The sequence below is a fragment of the Physeter macrocephalus genome, chromosome 8 (assembly GCF_002837175.3).
Source record: "Physeter macrocephalus isolate SW-GA chromosome 8, ASM283717v5, whole genome shotgun sequence".
Taxonomy (NCBI): Eukaryota; Metazoa; Chordata; class Mammalia; order Artiodactyla; family Physeteridae; genus Physeter; species Physeter macrocephalus.
Window position 1 is genome coordinate 119,216,052 of NC_041221.1, and position 23,518 is coordinate 119,239,569.

At 38.8% G+C, this 23,518-nt stretch overlaps 2 protein-coding genes across 3 annotated transcripts in view; one reads left to right on the forward strand and one right to left on the reverse strand.

Moving 5' to 3' along the window:
- Positions 1 to 247: 247 nt before the first annotated feature.
- LOX (lysyl oxidase) lies at positions 248 to 14,806 on the reverse strand. Of its 2 annotated transcripts, XM_024119667.3 has the most exons (7): positions 13,800 to 14,804; positions 13,339 to 13,447; positions 12,104 to 12,241; positions 10,719 to 10,875; positions 7,250 to 7,345; positions 6,771 to 6,886; positions 248 to 3,356 (listed from the first exon to the last, which is right to left on the reverse strand). In XM_024119667.3, the coding sequence occupies exons 1-7, from the start codon at positions 14,431 to 14,433 to the stop codon at positions 3,350 to 3,352; spliced, it is 1,257 nt and encodes a 418-aa protein (XP_023975435.1). In that variant the 5' UTR covers positions 14,434 to 14,804; the 3' UTR covers positions 248 to 3,349. The 2 variants fall into 2 exon arrangements, with proteins under 2 accessions (XP_023975435.1, XP_007116289.2); XM_007116227.4 differs by lacking the exon at positions 248 to 3,356 and having other exon boundaries at positions 6,767 to 6,886; positions 13,800 to 14,806.
- Positions 13,731 to 23,518, forward strand: part of LOC102993245 (zinc finger protein 474-like) — a 131,427-nt gene continuing 121,639 nt past the window's right edge. The window contains exon 1 of the mRNA XM_055086729.1: positions 13,731 to 13,763. The gene's annotated coding sequence lies outside the window, so the exon portion shown is untranslated. The remainder of the gene's footprint in view (positions 13,764 to 23,518) is intronic.

Consider the following 23,518-nt stretch of genomic DNA (forward strand, 5'->3'; position numbering starts at 1 on the left):
AATAGCAAGCAGTTATATATTAAATGTTTATATCCTGTGAGCTAAGACAACACATTTTACATTCAAGTTGAAATAATTCAGCACCATTTTGGCTAGAAGGATAAATGAAATGCTTTAAGTGTTCAAAAGTGGCCCAGGACTTTTGGTAGCTGGGAATGAAATATGGCTATAGATTGAATATATTGATTGCGAATGTGAATTCTAAACATAAAAAATATAGAAAAGGGTAATTTTTACTTATCAGTTATACTGTTACTATCAAAACAAGCTATTTTTAAAACAAAATATCTTCTGACCAGAAATTCAATATTTTAACAAATTTGGTAAAGATAAATTCTTAGTACCATGATAATTTTAGTGAACTGCATTTCCTCTACAATCTAAGTATTGGGAACGTTTGTGAGTGCGATTATCTCCTATGAGGTCAAGGAGAAAAAAAATTGTTCATTATTAAAAATAATGCCTAGTGAACAATTAGATGATAGCAATTGTGAATAAAGTCATTATGTAAAAATATAAAGATTTCCTGGAAATAGGCAAGTTATGTGTTTGTACGTTATGGTACTGTTGTGAGACTGAATCCTAGCCTCAAAGGTCAAGACATCTTTAATACAGACTGTGGTCTGAATAATTATGAGGCCACTAATATGGCATGTGGAAGACTCACTAAGTTATCTTCCCATTTAGCTGACTTTTTCACAGTTCTTATTAGTTTAAAAACCAGTCTCTTTTCAGTACTCAACATTCTTTGTATCATTTCTACTTCCTATTTAAAAGATTTTTTATTTAGAGTTTGGTAAGACTGGATTATATTTTTTATTTTATTAATGGATAAATTTTACCAGCTAATCATTATCTGTGAGTCTTGGCGGTTATTCAGAGAAGAGATTCCTTGAGGTTCAAAAATATTGAGTGTTAAATCAATACTTGTGAGTTATTTGGGAGTGTTTAGGGGTGGGGAAGAATATTTACATAAGGAATAAGTGAGAATCTTTAGCCTCTTAATTGAAACTTTTTTTTTCTAAAATCAGTGAAATAGTATGTGTTATATTTAAAAGGCAAACACTTCAGGGGTTGGAAACATAGTTTTAACTATTAGTAACACATACATGCCTATATCTATTCATTTTTAGCTTTTTTTAAATAAAATATGGTCATGAAAAACAATAGTGCTTAAAACAGAAATTTTTTTAGACATGTACTTATGATGTTAAAAATGAAATAAGCTGAACCTCATGGGTAATAACGACATTTCAAATACTTATTGAGGTTAGGGACAATCATTTTCATATCCCAATGCCTAACATATGAGTGCCTAGCGTATATTAGGCCTTTAAATGATGATGGATGTACAGATAGATGGAAGGCCCATGGAATGATAGTAAATACATCTTCTCATATGTATCCAAAGGCCATGATATTAGCTAGTTTTTAGTACAGGGGTAAGAATCTTAATGAAATGATAGGTCTTAAATCTGTAGATGCCAGTCTGGCTCAGTATTAATACTGACAGTAGTTTTTGTTTTTAAAAAAGCAAGTATATTAAAATATCTCTATTAGAAAAGATTACAATTTAAAAGGATCATTCTACAATCTTAAAACTAAAAGCAATTTAAGGCAAAGAGGTACATCAAAGAAGCTATTCCGTAGCTCAGATACTAGCTCAGTGGAAGTTCTGGGTCTCTATCAAGCTGTCTGTGTTGTCTCTTGGTAAGTGTGTGCCCTGGCAGATGAGGATCATGTGGCCCACTCTATCTGCCCTTGATTACTGTCCATCTCTAGCCCCCTTGCCTTGCTAGGCACTCGTTGAGTGCAGAACGGTTATTTGTAGCTGGTGTTGACATTACAACTCTATGACATATAATACAGGGATGCCAACTCACTTTTAAATTCTACCTAATGTGTCCTGGCACTGAAAATACCTTGCTTGAGATTTTAATACTGGTTAAGGGAGGAAAACGTCTGCTTAAGCACCACTAACTTAAAAGTGTAATTTGATTTCTTTCTGTACCTTTTGAATCTCGGAAAAATAGAAATTCTCCAAATTCTGTTGTGGCACATGGTTTCACAGTTTAAAATAAAATCACAGCTGTCTCATGCAACACAGTCCTTGGTTTTGCAGAAAATTGTTTTTTTTTTCCTTATTCACCAACATCTCAAGTATATAATGCTATGTGCTTTGCTAATTTGTATATATCAGACACTCACAAAAAAACATGTATGACTGATTCCTGGATGACCTAGGATAATGTTCTTGTATCCATATACATTGTCATTTATTCTGGATAATTTAAAATTTTTCAGTCTTATTCTTTTTAAAGCTGATCATTTAAAAAATGTAGAAAAGTTGAAAATCCTAAGGTGTTTTTCATTATATTTCTAAGTATTTTAGAGACAGTTGTGGTTTGGGGGACTTGTTTGAATGATTTTCATGTAAGCAAGGAAATTTTTTTGGCTAATAGTTTAATATACTTAAATGCATACTATCTCTGGATGTATTACGTCTATCATCAGAATGACTTCCCATTGACATAGCTGTCCTATGTATAGCAGTCCCCAGAACAGTAATTTTAAGAATGCCAATTAAAAGGTCTCTGCCCGTAGGAAAACTAAAGAATAGAGGGGAGCATCAACGAAGGTCAGACAGCAGTTGGGCAGCTCAATTACTTAATTAATTCCAAAACAAAAGCTGACTTAAGTCAGAATGAAATTTTACACTTGACAGAAAGAAAGTTTATCTACTAATTTTAAAATGTAAACATAAATTTTATATAGGGTGTAACTATCTGAATACATATATTGCCATTTCTCTGCTATATAGTAATATTTCTTGACACCAATGGTAATGTGTTTGTTCCTTCCTCAGCACCAAATGTGTCCATATCTATTTAAACAGTAGGAGCCTCATTTCTAAAGTAATCTATGCTAGGACATATATAAGCCAGTTATTATTATGGTTCCCTAAAGTTTCAGAACTTTAGAAAATTCAGTTTAAAATAATTTTGACTCATTCATTGAAATATTTTTCTTCGTTTTGCACTATAATTTCAGAAGGAGCATAAGAAATTTGGATTTCTTTGAAAGAGCCAAGTGTGCAATTACAGACTTGAAACACTGCGTTAATTCACAAAGTAATGTGAATGATAATATTTAAAATTTCCCAAATAATGCCGATTTAAATGTTCAAAATCCAGTTATGTGCTTTGTTACAAAACAGTCCAAACAAAAATTCCTTTGTTGTTTTCTGTTCTCTCTTTCAAAATACATGAATCCTACTGAAGTTAATCTACTTTTTCCCACTTCAGAACACCAGGTACTGATTTATCCATTGGAAGTTTTGGCTTGCTTTCTAATACCTAGATTAAGAAAACAAAATAAGACAAGTTATTAACCTGATAATACTCTGAATGAGTATAGTAGACAAGTTTAAAGTCACCTTTTTATTTATTTATTTATTTTTTTTGCGGTACACAGGCCTCTCACTGCTGTGGCCTCTCCCGCTGCGGAGCACAGGCTCCGGATGCAGAGGCCCAGCGGCCATGGCCCACAGGCCCAGCTGCTCCAAGGCATGTGGGATCCTCCCAGACCGGGGCACGAACCCGCGTCCCCTGCATCAGCAGGCAGACTCTCAACCACTGCGCCACCAGGGAAGCCCTAAAGTCACCTTTTTAAAATATGTGTGTGTATGTGTATGTGTGTGTGTGTGTGTGTGTGTGTGTGTGTGTGTGTGTGTGTACAGATAGATGGATAGATAGATAGCAATTTCCCTCCACCAAAGCGATAGTCACCTTCTGAAATTATCCATTAATACATTATTTTAATACTGATTTGAAGAAAGTGACTATGTCAGTAGCAGAAAGTGTATGCCTGATACCTACAGACTTGATGTTTAGAGTTAAAAGAAACATCCTCTGAAATAATCAAGGCTAAAGCAGGGTTTATAGGAACAGCAGCCCTGGCCAGGTAAGTTCACTCCATGCAGCAAGTGTGGCATGTCCACTAAGAAGCAGGTTCATGACCTCTGCACTGTCCTGCATTAGTCCTTTCCCAGCATGGTTCTGGATGTAGAATGTTACATTAACAGGCTGAGACTGGGTCAAAGCCAATAAATCTAATATTGTATTTATATTGTGATCATAGATCCCCACGTAAATGAAATAAGAATCACTTAGTCCAAATCATAAACCATCAGTTTCCAAATAGTCATTTCTATTAAAAAAGAACTTAATCATGGTATCTTAGAATTGAACTGGGCCACAGAGTCACTTGGTTCATACATTGGGTTTACAGTGAGGAAAATGAGGGAGATAGGACACATCAAAGGCACACACTTTCTTACTGGGTGGTTTTTACACACCAATAGAATGCTCTCAAATATTTGATTAGCATGAAAAACAATTGGTGAACTAAGAGATGATGTGTCTTTAAGAGTTAAAAAAATGTACAATAACATTACCAAGGGTATCACACACACACTTGCTTACAGAGCCACGGACTGACCACATGGCTTTAGGCAAGATACACACCTGGCTCAAGAAACTTCAAAGATTTCCCGTGGCCACCAGGATGGAGTTCAAACTTTTTAGCTTGCTCTTCAGTGCTCGCTTTGATCTGGTCCCAAATTTTCCATTCTTTTTGCCCATGAAACTTATGCCTTAGCCAGACTAGAAGACTTGCTTTTCAAACATGCCCTGCAATTTCTTCTTGCCATGCAGTTGCAGGTGATGTTGACTCCTCCCAGCATGCCCTTCCTTAACTCTCGCCAGTGCAGTCCTCCTCAGCCCTCAAGGCCCAATTCAAATGCTGTCCTAAAGCCACTCCTGAATCTTAGCCAGAGAAAATTTCGCCTTCCTCTGAACTCTGATCCCTACCAAGGGAGGCGAAAGTGAAAGTCAAAATATAAGAGGTGAGCATCATTCTAAAGGTGAGGGTTTCTTTCGCAAGTCAAGGTTTCTGTACTTCTCCTATTATTTTCCACTCGTAGAGAAGTATGAGCTCATTATTTTATTACAAATCACTACCTATGGGTCCTTTCATTTTTTCATATTTTCATCTGATCAATATTGCTTATTAAAATTTTACATCAACCACTCTTGCAATTTATAGTCAGTGACAAGTGGCTAAAAAAAGAGAAAGAAACTATGCTGGAACAAAATAACAATTTTTATTCGTTCTAAATATCTAGCAATATCCAATTCAATGGATTCTACTGATGACAAGCAAGATACCTTCTATACAACAACAGAATCACCTCACCAGACCTCTTCCTCATGGGAGGGCAGCAGTTTTACCTGAGAGTCACTTAGCTTATTGTAGCAGAGGTCATCCTGTTCTGACTGCATTTTATTTTACCCCCAACCATGGAATTTTCATATTGTATCAAAAATGAAAGTGCCAATGAATACATAATGAGTGAATAAATTAAGTAATTATAAAAATTAAGAGAAATTAATCCACTTATTTTAAATTATTTTACTTTAAGTTACTCCTCTTCTGGCGATTTTCAGTTATACAGTGATCAGCTCCACACGATATGGGCCATAAACAGCCAAGTTTTCAGTATTTTGGGCATGTTCAGAAGAATATATTTGATAATCTTCTTTCAGTGCTACTCCTTTGCTGTCATAGACTACATCTGTCTCTAAGGCTATGATGACACTTAAAAAGCACAGGCTTTGCTCCTGTATGGAAATAAGGAAAAGGCTCCCCTCCAAGATGAATGTAGCCCAATCCACTTTAAGCTCCACCTTCCTCCTGGCTAGGATCCCCAGTAGTGGGCAAAATATGCACAACCAGATAGGTTTATCTGTACTTTGGAGAGCCCACAAACTACAGGTTCATCTGCAGCAACCACTGTCCTGGTTTGTGTAGCAGGGGGAAATTTCTATAAATTTTAAGTTTCTAGTGTAGCTCTGTTAGACACCTTTCTGCATGATCCATAGGCACTGACTGGTGCCTCTCACATCACAGCAAAGCTGACATGTGTTCAGTATCACTCTAATGGTGTTCTTGTATTGGGAAGGTATCACTCACAGGTGGCATATGTAGTTAGAATCTATAAACCACCATCACTAGAGCAGGCAGTGCTTAAGGGGTCAAGGTGGGACAGAGAGACAAGAACACAAAACTACCCAAAGCACCATGCCTGTAATATTTACGTGCTGGGATTCCTTCTAAGATTTCATTCAAAGAAGGGTTTCAGGACTAGGAAAATTATGAAGGCACCTCCATACAAGCCTCCTTTTGCAGGGTATTTCCCTATTACTTGTGTTTGTAGAACTCAAATATGTGAAATCTTGATTTCTACAGAACAGGTGGTCTGACCTCTTCAGCTGCATACTTTAAGACAGTCACTTTCAAAGTGTACTTTGAAGAACTCTAGGAATTTCTTCAGGGCTCCTTCATGGACTATGGGGAAGAGGCAGGAAACCCAACTCTCTGGGCTCCCACAAGGTTATCCACACTGCATATTGCATATTTTACAGACTCAGCTGCCACAGGCTTTGAGGGTAAACAATGTGTTCTGTGTCTTGTCTTAAAAGCTAAGTTTCAGGGTGATAAAAACCTGAGTACATCCCCTCCTCCATTCTCTAGCATTATCAAAAAAAGATCAGCTCTAATTATGTTATAGTACAGACTCTACTGTTTTCTACCTTTGGTCTATTTTACAAGGAAGCTGCAATAGTAGTGAAAACAAATGTGTATAATGCCTATCAATGAACTAAAACTCATTGTCAGGAGAATTACTTAGCTAGGCAAATAGGACTCACGGTGAAATTGTGCAGCCCGAGGCATACGCATGATGTCCTGTGTAGCGAATTTCACAGCGGACGACATTGTTGGTATAGTCTGACTCTGGCACCAGGTAGCTGGGGTTCACACTGACCTAGGCAACACAAACATCATCTGTGTTTCAGATTTTATCAACAGTGTTTACTGGTTAATTTCTTCCTATTTTCACAGGGCTAGAACAGAGGCAGTGTGCTCCAACTAAATCAAGCAGAGAGGGGGTGTAAGTTAGGCACGTGGTTCAACTCTGGAGAAGTTATCGAAGGAGGCTGTATATTTTTCCCTAAAGTTCCTTCAAATAAGAATTTTAAAAATATATCTAGGTTGGTTTAGAAGTACTTCTGGAAGATGTATAATTGCTTGAAGGACCATGATTATTTAACATTGGAATCCAGAGAAGAGGCCCATGAGTTGCAACTGAAATAAATTATGGGTACATATTCAACCCAAAGGTGTCTACCTTTAGAATATAGTTTCCAGGTTTTACATCTGTAATATCAATCCACTGGCAGTCTATGTCTGCATTATAGGTATCATAGCAGCCAGGACTCAGCCCCTGAAACAAATAAAATTCAAAAATTAAAAAGATGGTATATGGCTAGAATGTGCTAAAGAATATGCTTATTATTTGCAAATTAAATTTTAAGTTAGTACTTACAAGAGTTTGACATAAAACTATACTTATATTGCATCTCCTTTGAGAAGTATATATTACTCAGCCTTATAGCACCTCCAGCTAAAAAAAATACAGGACTAATATAAGTAGTAGTACATCTCGCTTCTTAAAATTGTCATAAATCACTAGTGATAAATACAATCTTAAGTGACAAAATAGGCCTCTACCAAAATTCTTGTATATTAACAATTCAGGAATAAAGGCCATGTAATAATCAACTTGACTCAAATGTCTTGCTATCAGTGGAACTCTCTCCAATTTCTCTTCTTGGAAATTACCTTCCTATACTCTGAATACCCAAGATACTCTGTGTATAGATTTTATGGTATTTATCCTTCTCTCCTCTATATTAAAATCATACTATATAAGAATATATCTAACTAGAGATTTTAAGCTCCCCAAGGACAGAGTCTATATTGCATTTTTGAATAGTTAACACTTATGAAGTATGTATTATATGCCAGGATCAATTAAACATGTTAAATATATAAATTTAATTCTCACAACTACACGAGGCAGGAGGTAGTATTAACCCATTTTACAAATAAAGAAACTGAGGCACTATAAGGTCAAATAGGTCACCCAAGAATATACAGCTAGTTAATGGCTGAGCTGGTTTTGAGTTTAGGCATTTGGGGTCCAGGGTCCCTGACTGTAACCACCACACTATGTTCTTTTTCACATCATCACTGAATATTTTGTTGTATTAAAGGGACGATTGCCACATCAACTCTACTTGCAAAGATATTCACTTCAATAAATAAATGAGTGCCTTCTACAGGCTGAGAAGAGAAAAACACCACTAAGATATGGTCCTTGCTCTCCAGAAAGTTATAGCCTGGTGAAATTTGCTCAAATTGGAGTCCATAGGTATATTCTTGATTCCACTGGTTCTTCATCAGACGTTTTAACTGTTGTATTTGCAGTCTAATACTAATCAAAATGAATTAAAAAGTATAGGCTAGAATCATTTAAACTCAATACCACGATTTAATTTCCGCACCCAAAACTGTTTGGTGCTTAAGATCACCTTGGTCACCAGAGAGATGGCAGAATCATCTAACGCGTGTTCTACCAGTGCTGGTTTGCCTGTGGTTTGATTTGGGAAGAATGGGGGAGAACTGTGCTCTCATACAGCACACAATAGTACAGATAGGCTAAACTCAAAAAGTACCTTTGCCACAGCAGTGAGAACCATTTTCCCACTTTGGTCCATATCAACTTGTGATCATTCGTTAACCTTATGTTGAGTAGTAAATATATTATGAAGAAATTTCTGTTTCTGATTAACAGCACATAATTCTGATTCTGGCACATAATATATATTCAGTAAGTGTTAGCTATTATTGTTGCTACTACTACTACTACTACTACTACTACCACCTTCATGGCACTGTAAGGGATTCACTGTATTAGATACCCATTTAAGACTAGTTTAAATAATGCCACAATGCTTATCTTACCTTTAAGTGAACAAAAGAGCTTTAAAGAATGCTGAAATTGCCACTCTACCTTACTCAAGAGGCAGAATTTAAGTATAAGCTTTGATTATTTGAACTGGCAAACAAAAAAGGAGTTTTTCAGGTCAGCAAGCAAACAGTCATTTTCTGTATTCAAACTTTAAAAACTAAAAAAAAATGTAGAACCTTAGCCAAGGCTGTATAGATTAACTATTTGGTTTTAGCAAAACATAACTGTTTGTTACATAAATTAATGAGGTTAATGTAACTTTCTAGTTTTGTACATATTTAATATGTAAATTTGTTATCTAAGAACATATGAAAGTATAAATATAAAGAAGTCACATCTAGTATTACTTTTGGATACATTAAAAAACTTTATAATACAACTAATCTAAGTCAATACTGGAACTTTGTGAGAATTTTTTTTTCCCTTTAAATGAAGCCCATGTTCAAGAAACACCAGTCTAGTGAAAAACACAAATACATTAATCATTTGTAGTGTAAGACCTAGTGAATAATGGTTAAATAGGACACAAACGGAGGATAATTAACAAGAAAGCTACCTAGCTGATTCACTTCATTATAAACATAAACTAACACACCATTGTAAAGCAATTATACTCCAATAAAGATGTTAAAAAAAAAAGAAAGCTACCACATAAAAAGAAGTAGGGTCACCCCCCACGGAACTGGGGGACTCACATGCTATAAATACCTATAGTCTTAGATTCAAATATTTCAGAAGTGAGCTGTCCAGAGTGCCTCTTTTTCTAAAGGAAGAGAATAAACTCCAGGTCCGCTGCACAGGCGGGTACTGTGGGACTTGGAGATCACTGAGTGAAAAGGGGACCTCTATATACACACATGTGTAATGTGTGGGTAGGTTACACCTCTTGCTTAAAGGGTAAGTACTGCCCCGGGGCGAGAGGAATTGAACCCTTACCCCTCCAATTGCTATGATGTTCTAAGCTGAGAGAAAGAAGCAAGGATAACATTTAGGTCACCAGAAAGCTTCCTGCCACAGCCCTGGAATTTGCTTCCCAAGATGCCAGCTGCTGATCCTTTTGTGCCCTGAGTTATGTACATTGACTACTCCCTGCCAAGATTTCCGCTGGAGTAAAATTATAATGTCCTTTTACAAATTAGGGTTTCTTATGGAAATACTGGCACAGCTTTTAAATGACACACATTTTCCCATTATAAGACATACAAACTGCTTAGGACAGCACTCTTTTTAAAAGTCCACCCAAAGGACATCTGACATCAATTATACCGTAGGTTTAAATATATATGCATGGAGAAAGAAACTGTGTCCTTCTCCTCTTCTTCATATGATTAAAAGACATTTTTTAAAGTACTTTTTAAGAAACTTATTTTCTGGCCGTTTGCTAATCCCAATCACCATTCTATTTTTAGTTTAATAGGTAGAGGGAGGAATAGTTTTGCAGGTGACAAAACAGAGATATCTTTTCTACAATTGCTTACCAATCAAGTTAATACAGAATGAGTGCAGAAACTGGAAACCATTAGAGTTTTTTCAGATAATGAACTACTGCTTTTCACTGTAGAACATAACAGGTAGGCACATTGACTTTCTGTGATGATGAAATACTTTAAAAGTAATTTGGATCATCAAGCCATCACTTTCCTTTTCCCAATAATTTACCATATGGACTAGATGACCCCCTAAATAAAATAGTTTTTTTAAAAAGACAGGCTGCAGGAAAGAAAATAGAAGACTGTTTTCTCCCTGAAGCCTGTGGGTTCTTGATTCCAGGTTGCCACCCTACCTGTGTGTGTGCAGTACATGCAAATCGCCTATGGTAGCCGTAGTCACAGGACGTGTCCTCAAGACAGAAACTTGCTTTGTGGCCTTCAGCCACTCTCCTCTGGGTGCTGGCATCAAGCAGGTCATAGTGGCTGAATTCATCCATGCTGTGGTAATGTCTAATGTCCCACACAACACAGAGACAGTGGTCAGTAACATACAGAGAAAGCAATGAGGATTCTAGATTATATCCCCACTGCTTCCCGCACTTGTTTTCACATCAAAATTGAGATCAAGTTGATTTCTTGATCAACTTGAGATCAAGGTGATCTTCTTAAAGGTAGATTCATGCTAGATTTCTTTTCCAGGACAAAAATCTATCAAAATTGTAAGGCTTTAACTTTGCTACTAGGAAAAAAAGACCTACTTTGAGTACTTTGCTTTTCTATTTCACCCTGTTTTATCTTTGAATATTAAATAGAGATAGATAGTAAATTATCTTTAAGTGAAACTTGCCATATGTTCTCTAGTATATCTCCTTTGGCTGCCACTACCGATGCTTCATTCCAAAAAGGAAGAGCACTTGTCTCTTGGGAGGTTTCTGTGAAATTTTAAAAAATTGTGTTCTCACACATTTAAAATCCTTACTAAAATGCAAAGGAGAAATAAAGGCATGTTTTATCCACCATTATTATTTAACTAGTATAAACTTTTATTTAGAAATAATTCTATTTTATCAGCAAATTAGGTGCTCACATCTATTTTCCTCCTTTCATTAAAATGAAGGTGCTGAGCTGTTCATCTTCTCACATAAGGAAAGAACAAGAAGAAATGGCTTGAACTATAGAAAGTTTAAGGGGACAAAACAGGATTTCCTGGCAATAAACACCTAGGCAAGTTACCAAGTCAAACTATAGAGTTACCTTATGTGAAAATATGTAAATTTAGGATAAAACAAGCAACTACCTTGGGTTTGATACAGGCCTTTTAAAAGATTGAGGTAGGCCCTTCTCAGTTCATGGAGTAAATCATCTACATCTTTCTTTGAGAACGGTATCTGAATCCTTTTCAGAATGTGTGATCTTTATTAAATGCTATGAAATGCTAACTAACTGTAGATGATCTTGACTGTAATAGGCTTTTTAGAACTCTTACCTGTAGTATATTGGCATAAAATTCTAGTGAAGCTAATTGCTGTATCCTATCAACAGTTTTAATAAGCTGGGCTTATAGTTTCCAGTTTAAAAGATAACAGGATATAGTAGTTGATGTATTATCTTAGAGATAGATTTCCTTGATTATGTCAAATTACATACAGAGAAATTCTAAATGTAAGAATCTGTCATCAAGAATCATCTGTAAAACGAAAAAGCAACTCAAAAGTACCCAAGAGGCCCATCCACTTACTGGTGACAGCTGTGCCATTCCCAGGAATATCTCGGTCGGCTTGGTAAGAAATCTGATGTCCCTTGGTTTTTCACTCTTTGGGGAAATCTTAGCAGCACCCTGTGATCATAATCTCTGACATCTGCCCTGTATGCTGAGCTGTGATTTTGAAAAAAGAAACACTATTATTTTCACAGAATATTAACTAAAGACAAAATTACAAGCAAAACCTTTCCATTTTATAATGGTCACTACCCTCTTGCCCCAACTAGGCTATCAGTTCCAAGAGACCAGGGCACTTTGCATACATTTTTTTCTTAAACAGTTAAGTAAGATGTAAAGTGGGGAAGTAACTAATAAAAGAGTATTCCCAGATTAGATAAATAATTTAGTAACTCTCTTTAAAACAACGGCATTACTGTAGTAATATCATAGGGAATGCAATGGTGTGTGATGCCAGACTCTAGAATGAAGATGATGAGCTTGGATTTCTTCTCTTCTTTTAGCTGGACAGTTATAAAGGAAGTGGAAGAAATTTACAAAATAAATTTGTTCTTATTTATTTTGTGTGAATATATATATTTAAATACTATTGATGACCTTATTTTACATTTAAAAAAATGTTTTCTGCGTCTTATCACATCATCTTTTGCTCCCTCTGCTGGTTTCCCAGCAGCAAAACTCAGGGAATTCCATTCCCCAAATTGCTAAGATTTTATTTGAGGACGAATGCAAAAACAAAGCTCTTGCTCATGCTCTTATTCTGGCTGAAGTAATACCAAAATGACTAAGTTACTTGTGGCTTCAAATAAAAGGAGAAAACTATGACACCCAATAAGGGGTGCCGGACTGGCAAAGTGGCTCCCAATCTTTTAAAGGGGTATTAACAAGCACTTCCATTACAGTATTTTTTCCACGTGATAGCAGTTTAATAAAACCTTATTGGAAACAGTTGGCTCCAGAGTTTAAGGATCTTGGAAAAAGAATAGGAGACATCACCCCCCCGCCCCCCCACACACACACACTCTCCAGGATAAGGGTTTGTTTCATCTCCCTGACTTGTGCCACAGTTTGAAAGTCAGAACCCACAGAAATCTTCAAAATGTTAACTCTCCATCCAGGTCAGCATGCCCGGGAGAACACGTTCCACTTCCCAACTCTTGTCTGCACGGAACAAGAGTGGTCAGAACCAGGCACTTGAGCAGCATCCCCGGAACCAAGACGGAGGAGCTGGGCCGAGGAGATACAGCTGGTACCTGGCCAAGCAGTTTTCCTCCGCAGCGCATCTCAGGTTGTACATGGCCGTCTTTTGCACGTACGTGGACGCCTGGATGTAGTAGGGGTCGGGCACCAGGTCCGGAAGACCTAAACGTCAGCCAGGCGATAGGGAAAACAGTGAGACAACTCAGCGGCCCTCACCCTGGCTCCGGGTCCCTGCATGTCCCTTACTCCTCACCCTTCACCCAGCCGGACTGCGGTTGTAGGGCTGCGGCTAGCAGAAGAATGGGGACGCCCAGGGCTGCAAAGCAATGTGGAAAGAAAGCAGGAGGGGCCGGGCGCGCGGTTTGCACCAGATTCCAGGGCTGCCTCTGCAGGAGCAGGGGGAGGGATGGGATCTGCATGGACTGAGGCCTGCCGCGCCCAGGCAGCCACGTCGGGGAGCCACAGAGTTGGGGAAAGGGTGAGCGGCTGTTTCCGGCGACTTGGGGGTGCTTACCATACTGGAAGTAGCCGGTGCCATATCCGGGCCGGTACCTGCTCCCAGGCCTGGGCCTTTCGTATGTGTCGTAGTAGTTGTAATAGGGGTTGTCGTCGGTGTACTTGTAGGGGTTGTACGGGTCGTCGCCCACCATGCCGTCCACGTCTACGCGGTTGGGAGGCCGCAGGTTACTGAGCACCGGGAGCTCTCCTGGCGCCGTCTGGTTACCGGTGCGCGGGGCCCCAGACATTGAGTAGCCAGCTTGGAACCAGTGGCGGGCGGCGGGCCTGGGGCGGCCAGCTGCGGCTCCGGACGAGCCGGCCGTCCGCGCCCGCGCCCGCGCCCGCGCCGCCACAGTGCGGTTGTTGCGGAGCAGCAAGATGGGCGTGCGCAGCTGCGGGGCGGTGGCGTTGGCGGCGCCTGGGGCGGTGGCGCCCGGGTCCCGTCGGCGCTGTGGCTGGTACTGCGAGCCCAGGCTCAGCAAGCTGAACACCTGCCCGTTGTTCTCCCATTGGATCTTCTGGCGCCAGGCGCCCGGAGCCGCCGGCTGCTCGCGAGGGGGCTGCTGGTGGCCGGCGGCCGGCGGGGCGCAGCTCACGAGTGCGCAGAGCTGCAGCGGCCCGAGCAGGAGTGCGGTCCAGGCGTAGCGCATCGCTCCCTTTGCTGGATTGTCCCCGCTCCGGGAGGACGTAGCTCGGAGAAAAAAAAAAAAAAAAGACGGGGCTCAAATCACGAGAGGGAGGGAGAAATCTTCAACTAGGGAGGCGGACTGGGCTCGCGTGTATCTCAGTCCCCACCAAGCAGTGCCAAGGGTGGGCTGCAGACCCTCTCCAGTAAAGGCGGCTGCTGGGACGTGGCACTCGCCTCTCTCCTCTTTCTCAGTCCTTCTGGAAGGCGACGGGGAGCGGCGTGGCGGCCCCAGCGAACGGGCAGTGTCTGGAGTGAAGGAAGGAGGAGAGATTTTAAACTTTCTGGCACATTTGCAAAGTTACACAAGCCGTTCTGGCCCGGCCGCCCCTCCGCTATTTGTTCACGTAATGTGATTGGAAACGTGCAAGGCGGACAGCTCCTCGCCTCTGCCCCTCCCTCCCCTCCCCGTCTTGTCCTCCTCCCCCCAGACACGTTGCACAGGGAGCGTTAAGGGGAAAGAACAAAACGGAACACACATCCTGAGACACACTCGGCTTAATCTGGGGCGAACATGCAGGAATTTCAAAAGACTCAGACAGGCAAAGCCAGCCAGGCCATGGGGCGACGCCAAAATATGCACGAAGAAAAATGCTATTAGGTCACCAGCCCTGCAGAGGCGGGAAGTCGGGAGGTGGGGAGGGTGCTGGGGGCGAGAGTCGGGGGTGGGGGGAGAGGGGAGGGGTGGGCAGAGGAACGATTGTGACTAACTTATCCACAAAGAGTTAACCAGACAAATTTCCCAATGCACACGCCTCGCTTTTATGGGAAGCGCCTTCAGCAAATAAACCCCAAGATATCAAATTTTGTTTTTCTGTGTGTAGGTAATATGAGAAATGGGTTACAAATTTATTTCCTCCAGTGAATATTTTAATAACCAAAAGTAAAATTTTACAGGGAACAAAGCCAGCTAACGCTGAAGTGATGAATAAACCTGTCTCTTTCAAAATGCCGGCCTGAATTGTACTTTAAGTGGAAGTGAAGAACCATCTTTCATTTCCACAGTGTCTCTCAGGAAGTTTCAGTAAAGGGGGCTAGAGCAAGTCTGCCTTAGCACTCAGAAGGCAGTTTCAAATATGCATTTCATCTGATTTTTTTCTCTTTATATGTTTAATAAGGAGGTTTGACTTTGGATTAAAAAAAAACTTAACCATTTGTTAAATGTTGAAAAGTCAGTAAAGAATCCTTTGGTGTTTGATTGATCTTGCAAGCTAAACAAAGAGGTTGATGAAGAAACAGCCTTGGGTTTCAGATTTTGGTAGAGAAGGGAATGGGAGTGGCCAGAGGAGAACGTGTAGGAGAATGTGGGTAGGAGGTAGGTAATGCTGACTGGAAAGGGATGCTTAATGGACAAGTTGTTCACATGCCACTCAGGGTTTGGGCAGTGCTGGAAGCATTTCAAAGAAAAATATTTAACAGCTTGATTTAAAACTACAGTCAGAACCAGGTTTTATTAACCTTTTAATTGGACTCATCATTGATTGGGCCTTTGTCGAGATACACTTCAATATTCACCTATCACTGTTGGTCTCTGTCTCTTGATGATTAACCACCACATTTGGGTTGTGTTGTGGACCTCTGCTAATTTGACTGCCCAACACACATTTCACTTGTCTTCTGGTCAGAACAACTGTATTTTCCTTTTGGAAACTTCCCCTACCCAGTTGCATGGTGGGACTGACTGAGCATTCATGAGACTTCCCCCACTTCAAACGGTGGTCATTAGACTCAAGCATGGGTAATCAAACCATCTCCCTAGAATTCAAATCTTGAGCAGAAGTAGAAAAAGGTCAGAATTATTGGAGCCCGCTCTTCCCGCTAGTAAAGAAAGTTTCTGTGAGTTGTTGCTACACAGATTCCCCTTAAGGTGTCTTAGGCCAGTACCTTCGAAGACCTGGTTCTTCAGCTTTTCCTTCCATTTTTCCACTGCATTCCTTTGTGGCTTAATGTGGTCAGAGTCAATTTCTGTTGTTTACCACTCAAGAACCCTGACTGACACTAAGGTGAGGGTTGGCTGGTTCTCTCAGGTAATCAGATCTCATGATTCTGAATCCAAGGTGATGCGTTTGGCTTTTACTGAGTCGAGTTAGATTTTCTCTGCTGTGTCCACACACCATTCTTCATCATAAACAGGTGTCAGGTGGAAGCTTGACTATGGATTGCCAGATCTCTTATTTAAATGTTGAAGATAAAAATTCAAGTGCAAATCCCATGGATGATGGCAGGTCAGCAGTGCTATCCCTCTGTATGAAGTTCAGAGACATCTCTAGCTATCATGTTATAGACTTGCGGCAGAACTTAAACTACTCAATTCCCCAAACGCATTAAGAGAAGGAGTAAAAAGAAGAAGCAGGTGTATATAATTTGGATGGACGGGCCAAATTATAGGAGAATCAGGAAGGGAGACAGTGTAATTATCTCTCAACAGAAAAATGTTCTGTATTCACCCATGAAGAGCTCATTCGCCGGGAAAGAGAGGCCCACAACTGCTAGGGCTTGACCACACACTGCTGAGGGAAGACCTCTGCTATGGAGTTCAGACTGTCAGAGTGGCAGACCAGAGTGTCCCTTAATAGGAGGGTAGAAAATTTTTCCTGGATCTTGGATAAAATACTCTTGCTTCCAATCCTGGTGTTTACATAAAAAAGCTGTGTATCTTTGGACAGCTGACTTACTTTCCCTGGCTCTTAGTTTTATGTAGGATTCAAGGATTAACTCAAATCCTTTCTAAAGTATTTTCCCTGTTTTAAAATCACTGATTTTTGTGAATAGCCAAGTAACTCCAGTTACTTTCAATTCATTCACTATAACATTTCATTATGATTATTAATATTTAATTGAATAACTCCTTTAGTTGGACTTTAAAGCTTTGGATGTATTTTATGTGTGAGAGTGTGCAGACTGTCATTTTCCCTTTTTACATATTTCCCATCAGAAATTCAGTGTACATTGGTTTTACAAATATTTCTTGAATACAGTTATACTGTGAAGTGTAATATACCGTAATGGTGATTTGCCCACCTGGGCACTCAATGAATGTCAATTGATTAACTCATTATCAAAATTTATGGCTGAATGAAGTTCATTTTTTTCAAATTTGCTCCAACAGACTTAAAAATTCCTTGTCAGAATAAAATAACTAGAAGAGTAATGTGTGCACTATTTATTTTCTTTGAAACACACAACATTACTTTAGGGGGGAAAACACATTACCCTTTGTTATACTTCCTAATGAGATGCTTAGTTGCTTTTCTTTCTCTTCCCCTTTCTCTAAACTCTCTCTGCCTTACGACTCAGCCAGCTGAAAACAAACATGTGGATAGCACATTGGGGACAATTGAAAGTGTTTGCAAACCCTGCGAGAGACAGTCTAGCCACACATTGTGCCTTCTGTTCAATGACAAAGATATTATTCACAAAATTGGAGAAACTACAGTTCCTTCTACTCAACACTGAAATAATCATGAATAATGACAATAATAACTGCAGCTAAATCAAGATACCTTTGCTTTTATCTTTAGTAAGATCCATAGCTGATTCCACTTTGACTCTGAGATCTTCTTTTGTGGACATTTCTACAGTATATAGCATAAGAGGAAAAGAGATGGAATGATGCTATGTTTTTCAAGGTTCTAGAATATCGATATCAAGAATTTAAACTGCAGTGTCTGTCACATTGATTAAGAAGTGAAAGTTGTTGGGACTTCCCTGGTGGTGCAGTGGTTAAGAATCCGCCTGCCAATGCAGAGGACACGGGTTCAAGCCCTGGTCCAGGAAGATCCCACATGCCGCGAAGCAACTCAGCCCATGCGCCACCACTGAGCCTGCACACTAGAGCCCGCGAGCCACAACTACTGAGCCCACGTGCCACAACTACTGAAGCCGGCGTGCCTAGAGCCCGTGCTCTGCAACAAGAGAAGTCACCGCAATGAGAAGCCCACGCACCACAACGAAGAGTAGCCCTGCTCACTGCAACTAGAGAAATCCCGCGCACAGCAACGAAGACCTAACGCAGCCAAGAATAAATAAATTGAAAAAAAAATTTTTTTTAAATGAAAGTTGCTATAAGACTGTTCTGATATTTGTAAACTGTATTCATATATGTGGGATAATTCATATAAATGGAAAGTAGAGTTACACAGAAAGCCAGAACACTAATGCCTTGGTGAAAGGACCCTGGGTTGAGCACAGATTCTTTAGTTTGGGGTTCAGGAAGCTCATACAAATGTCGTTCATTGGTAGACTAATGTTCATATGTGCTTTGGTGCCATGAAGTTTGAAAACATCACAGAGAATAAAATCAACAAAGAAAGTGGGAAGTTGGAGATGTGTAAGTGAGAAATGATTGAGAAAAAAGGTAGGCATGATATCCAACACCAGGGAGATGAATTGAGAGGTGAATGAAGACACTAAGCACATTTTTGAAGGTAATTTAGAAAGGAGTATAGAGTGAACCAGAAGTCTTTGAACCAGAAATCTTCTTACTTAGGGTAAAATGGAGGAGAAGAGCAAGTTAGTTTTGAAGTTAACAATGTGCTTGTGTTCCCTTCACCTCGTTCTTATCTTCTGCCACATACCACTTCCAGGTACTTGCTCAAATATAAAAAGTAGACTGTTGGTACACACTTATCTCTGTGTCAAGGCTGAAATGAAAAAAAAAAAACTGTAAACAGACCAGATAGAAGAATTCCAGAAATAATGAATTTTAAATATATCTTGTTTGGTTACTTATCCCCTTGGGCCACCTAGGGAATGGAAAAGTGGAGCTTAACCCTAGGGAATGGAAAAGTATTTTTTTCTAGTGTCTTTAATACATATTCATATGTGATTAAGTAAATAATGTTAGTCACTATAACAAAATGGGAAGATGAGAAGGGGTGAAGTTATGATAGGAGAATGAGTCTTTGAAATTCAGTTAATCAGAGTTCAAAGTAATTTGGTTACATTGACCACAAAAATAAGGGGTCAGCCTTATTTTTGGCAAAACTGCCTACAAATGAAGTCCAAGTGATTCGATTGGACGTGATGGACTGTCTATGACAAAGAATCCACTGTTCTTCATGCCATGAGTTGTACTAGGGTCATTCCTGTTTTTAATTGATACAATGAAGTGTGTCCTTTGGTCCATGTCCTGCCTTATTTGCTGCTTCTCAGCTCTTCCTGGATTCAGCTTCACTGTCTCAGAACCCTAAAAGTTATTTAATACAACCTGGATATGATCCTCCGAGATGGTGGGACTAAGGTGTCCCCATCTACTTGTCACATGCTATGATTGCAGTCCACCATCAGATTGTCTTCCCTCTGCTTTAACTTAACCCAAAGTGCCCTGCCTTCATTTAGTGTCCAGGAGGACTAAGACCACAGATTAGTAACAACCTATTGCAAATTATATGGAGTTGTATTTTTTTCTCTCTCTCCTGTAAGACAGTAGTTCTCAGAACACTTGAGGGTGTTATGGATGTTTGGAGTAGAGGCAGAGTGAAGAAAGATTTCGATAGGGCTCTAGAGGTGAAAACCTGTTTACTAATCGTTGCTCTAGATGACCTTTGAGAATCATTGTTCTTTCTCTTTCTGTTACTATTAGAAAATTGCTTATTTCACCATCTCACTTCTTCTTGATTATATAGCACCTTAAGCAAAGAATCAAAGACTTTTATATCATGGCTCTTAAAGCTATTAGAGTCTTTTAAAGCAGGTCCAGTTAGTTATATAGTTAGTACATTGTTGTAAACATGGGTTTCTTTGGCTTCTATGTATTTTCTTTTCCTACTTTTCAGCTATTTCATGGATCACAGCCATCCCTTCCAGAAAGTGGCAGATAAAACGAGAAAAATTGAAGCTCATAAAGTGTGTGGGAACTCTGTCTCCTATAGGTCACATAATGGCACTGAACAGTTTGACCACTATTCTGGGCTACTTATGGGAACAAGACAGGCTTTTCTGCCAGTGACATATCTCATATACTTTATTCTCAACAGTCTATATAAGTTTTTGCGAATAATTAATACAAGAGCCTATGATACAATGGCATATTTGAAAACATTAAATGAATTGATTAAATGAAAATATTAAATGAATATTAAGTGAAACTTGTAAATGAATGTATACAACCTCAATATGATCTGTGACGAAGGAATCTCTCATGCCCAATAAATGAGTTGAATACACAGGGCCTTTTCAAACTTGCTAAATGGATTCTCAGTAGAAGAAGGAAATAATAAGGAAATGAATAGTAATAAAAATAAGCAACTTAATCACTCTTTTTTTAAATTTATGCTCATTTATCTTGAACACATTCTTTTTTTTTTAAATTTATTTATTTATTTATTTATTTATTTTTGGCTGTGTTGGGTCTTCGTTTCTGTGCGAGGGCTTTCTCTAGTTGCGGCAAGTGGGGGCCACTCTTCATCGCGGTGCGCGGGCCTCTCACTATCGCGGCCTCTCTTGTTGCGGAGCACAGGCTCCAGACGCGCAGGCTCAGTAGTTGTGGTTCACGGGCCTAGTTGCTCCGCGGCATGTGGGAGCTTCCCAGACCAGGGCTTGAACCTGTGTCTGCTGCATTGGCAGGCAGATTCTCAACCACTGCGCCACCAGGGAAGCCCCTTAATAACTCTCTTTAAAGGACACTACCGGTCCTCTCATTAACAATAAGCATTACTATTTCTTGTCATTTGCAATGCTTCTGGCACAGTGTAAAGTGTTTAAATGTATTACCTCATTTTATTCTCACAACAACCCTGTGAGCTGGTTATTAATACTTCCATTTTATGAATAGAAAACAGAAGTTTAGATAGATTAAGCAACACGCTCAGTTAAAAATGGACAAAACTAGATCTTGAACCTCAGGTTTATCCTGTTATAAACACTATATTACTCTTGCCACGTGAAGTAGAATAAAGGTAAGTAATAGCCTCTTTCATTTTCTTTCTTTGTTTTAATTATTGGAAAATTAGGCTTAGTGACTCACTGAAGGAGATTGTGGCCAGGTCAATTAAATGACTAGCAATGACTATTTACCTAGTGCCTAAGGGTAAATGGCTTTGGGATAACTGGTTGATGGAGACAGACAGTCCTTGGATAACTATTACCTCTACTATTTACTAACAGGGAGTTCTTGGATGAATTAAGTATTCTGAGACTCAGGTTTCTCAACCAAAAATAAAGATAATAAGATTTATCTTGCAGGAATTGTTGTGAGGATGAAATATTTGTAAGTATATGGCAGAGAATCTAGTTTACATTAGGCAATAAGTAGATGATAACTGTTGTTACTACTTGGTACTTGGACATTACAATTTAAAAGTCAACAAGACTATTTGTATATAAACAATTATGCAGAAAGGAGTTTTCTCTAAACATGGAAAAAGAGACATTATTTAATTTTTAAAGTGCCTGTTTTGTTACTTTGAGGCAAGAAGATTCTTTAAAAAATAAGTCAGCTTTATTTAGCTATAATTTACATAAAATAAGATGTGTAACTTGCAAGTACACAGTTTGATGAGTTTTAACAAATGCATATGTCTTTGTAATCAGCACCACAATCAGGATATAGACTATTTCCATCATTCCATGAAGTCCCCATGAGCCCACCCCTGCCCCAGGAAACCACAGATCTGATTTTTTTTCACCTAGATTAATTTTATCTGCTCTAGGACTTCATATAAGTAGGAATTATACAGCAGATATCCTTTTGTGTCTGTTCTTTTGCTCAGCATGTCTAGGATTCATCCATGTTGTTGCTCAATGTGCAATTCATTTATTTTTCATAATGAGTAGTGTTTCATGCTATGAACATACCATAATTTGTTTATTTGCTTGTTTGTTTTCCAGACTGGAGCTATTATATAGCTGCTATGAGTATTCATCTACAAGTTATTCAGTGGATGTATTTTTTATTTATTTTTGGTAAATACTTAGGAGTAGAATTGCTGCATCTTTAGAGTTAGGTATCTGTTTACTTTTATAAGAAACTATCAAATCTTTTTATAAGTAGCTGTATTATTTTACATTCACACCAGCTGCGTACAGAGATTCCATTGTTCCACATCCTTGCCAACCCCTGATATTTCAGTCTTTTTCCATTTTAGCCATTGCGTGTGAAGTGGTATTTCATTGTTATTTTAATTTACATTTCCTTAATGACTTATGATTTTAAGCATTACTCTCATGTGATACTTTTTTGTGTGCTATACATTTTTGAAATATATATTCAATTTTTTGCCTAATTTTTTTCTTATATTCTTATTAAGGTGTAAGAGTTTTTTATACATTCTGGAAACAAAACTTATGTGAGACATATGTATTACAAATATTTTCTCCATCCATGGGCTTACCTTTTCATTTTCTTAATGTCTTTTGAAGAACAGGAGTTTGTAATTTTGATAAAATCCAGCTGATCGATTTATTTTCCTTTTGCATCCTAAGAAATCTTTTTCTAACCCAAATTGACAAGATTTTCTTCCAGAAGTTTTATAATTTTAGCTTTATGTTTAGGCCTATGATCCATTTTTAAATACTTTTGGGTATAGTACGAGGCAGGCGTTGAGGTTTTCTTCATATGGATATCCAGTTGATTCAGCAAAATTTGTTGAAAAGACTATTTCTTCAAGACACCCCTTTGCACCTTTGTCAAAAATCAGTTTGCCTCTATGTGCAGATCTATTTCTGGACCTCCTATTCTTTTTTAATAACATGTTTATTCTCATGTCATTACCACACTGTCATGATTATTATAGCTTTATAGTAAGTCTTGCAATCAGATAGTGAAAGTCCTCCAAAAATATTTTGACTCTTTTTGGTTCTTTGCATTTTCATACACATTTTAGAAACAGCCTGACAATTTCTACCCCAAAAAAATGCTGGAATTCTGATTGAAGCTTCATTGAATCTATATATCAGTTTGGGGACAATTTATACTTTAACAATATGAGTCTTCCAGTCCATGAACATGGTATACACTCCACTTATTCAGGTCTTTAATTTCTTTCAGCAGTGTTTTGTAATGTGCAGTGTAGAAATTTTGCATGTCTTTTGTTAAATTTATAAGTATT

Excerpts from the sequence above, each read along its gene's own strand:
- LOX (XM_024119667.3), bottom strand. The coding sequence starts at position 14,433 with ATGCGCTACGCCTGGACCGCACTCCTGCTCGGGCCGCTGCAGCTCTGC. Across the intron at positions 12,242-13,338 it reads GAGGAAAACTGCTTGGCCAG|CTCAGCATACAGGGCAGATG; the intron begins GTACCAGCTGTA and ends TCAAAATCACAG. Across the intron at positions 6,887-7,249 it reads CTGGAAACTATATTCTAAAG|GTCAGTGTGAACCCCAGCTA; the intron begins GTAGACACCTTT and ends TGTGTTGCCTAG.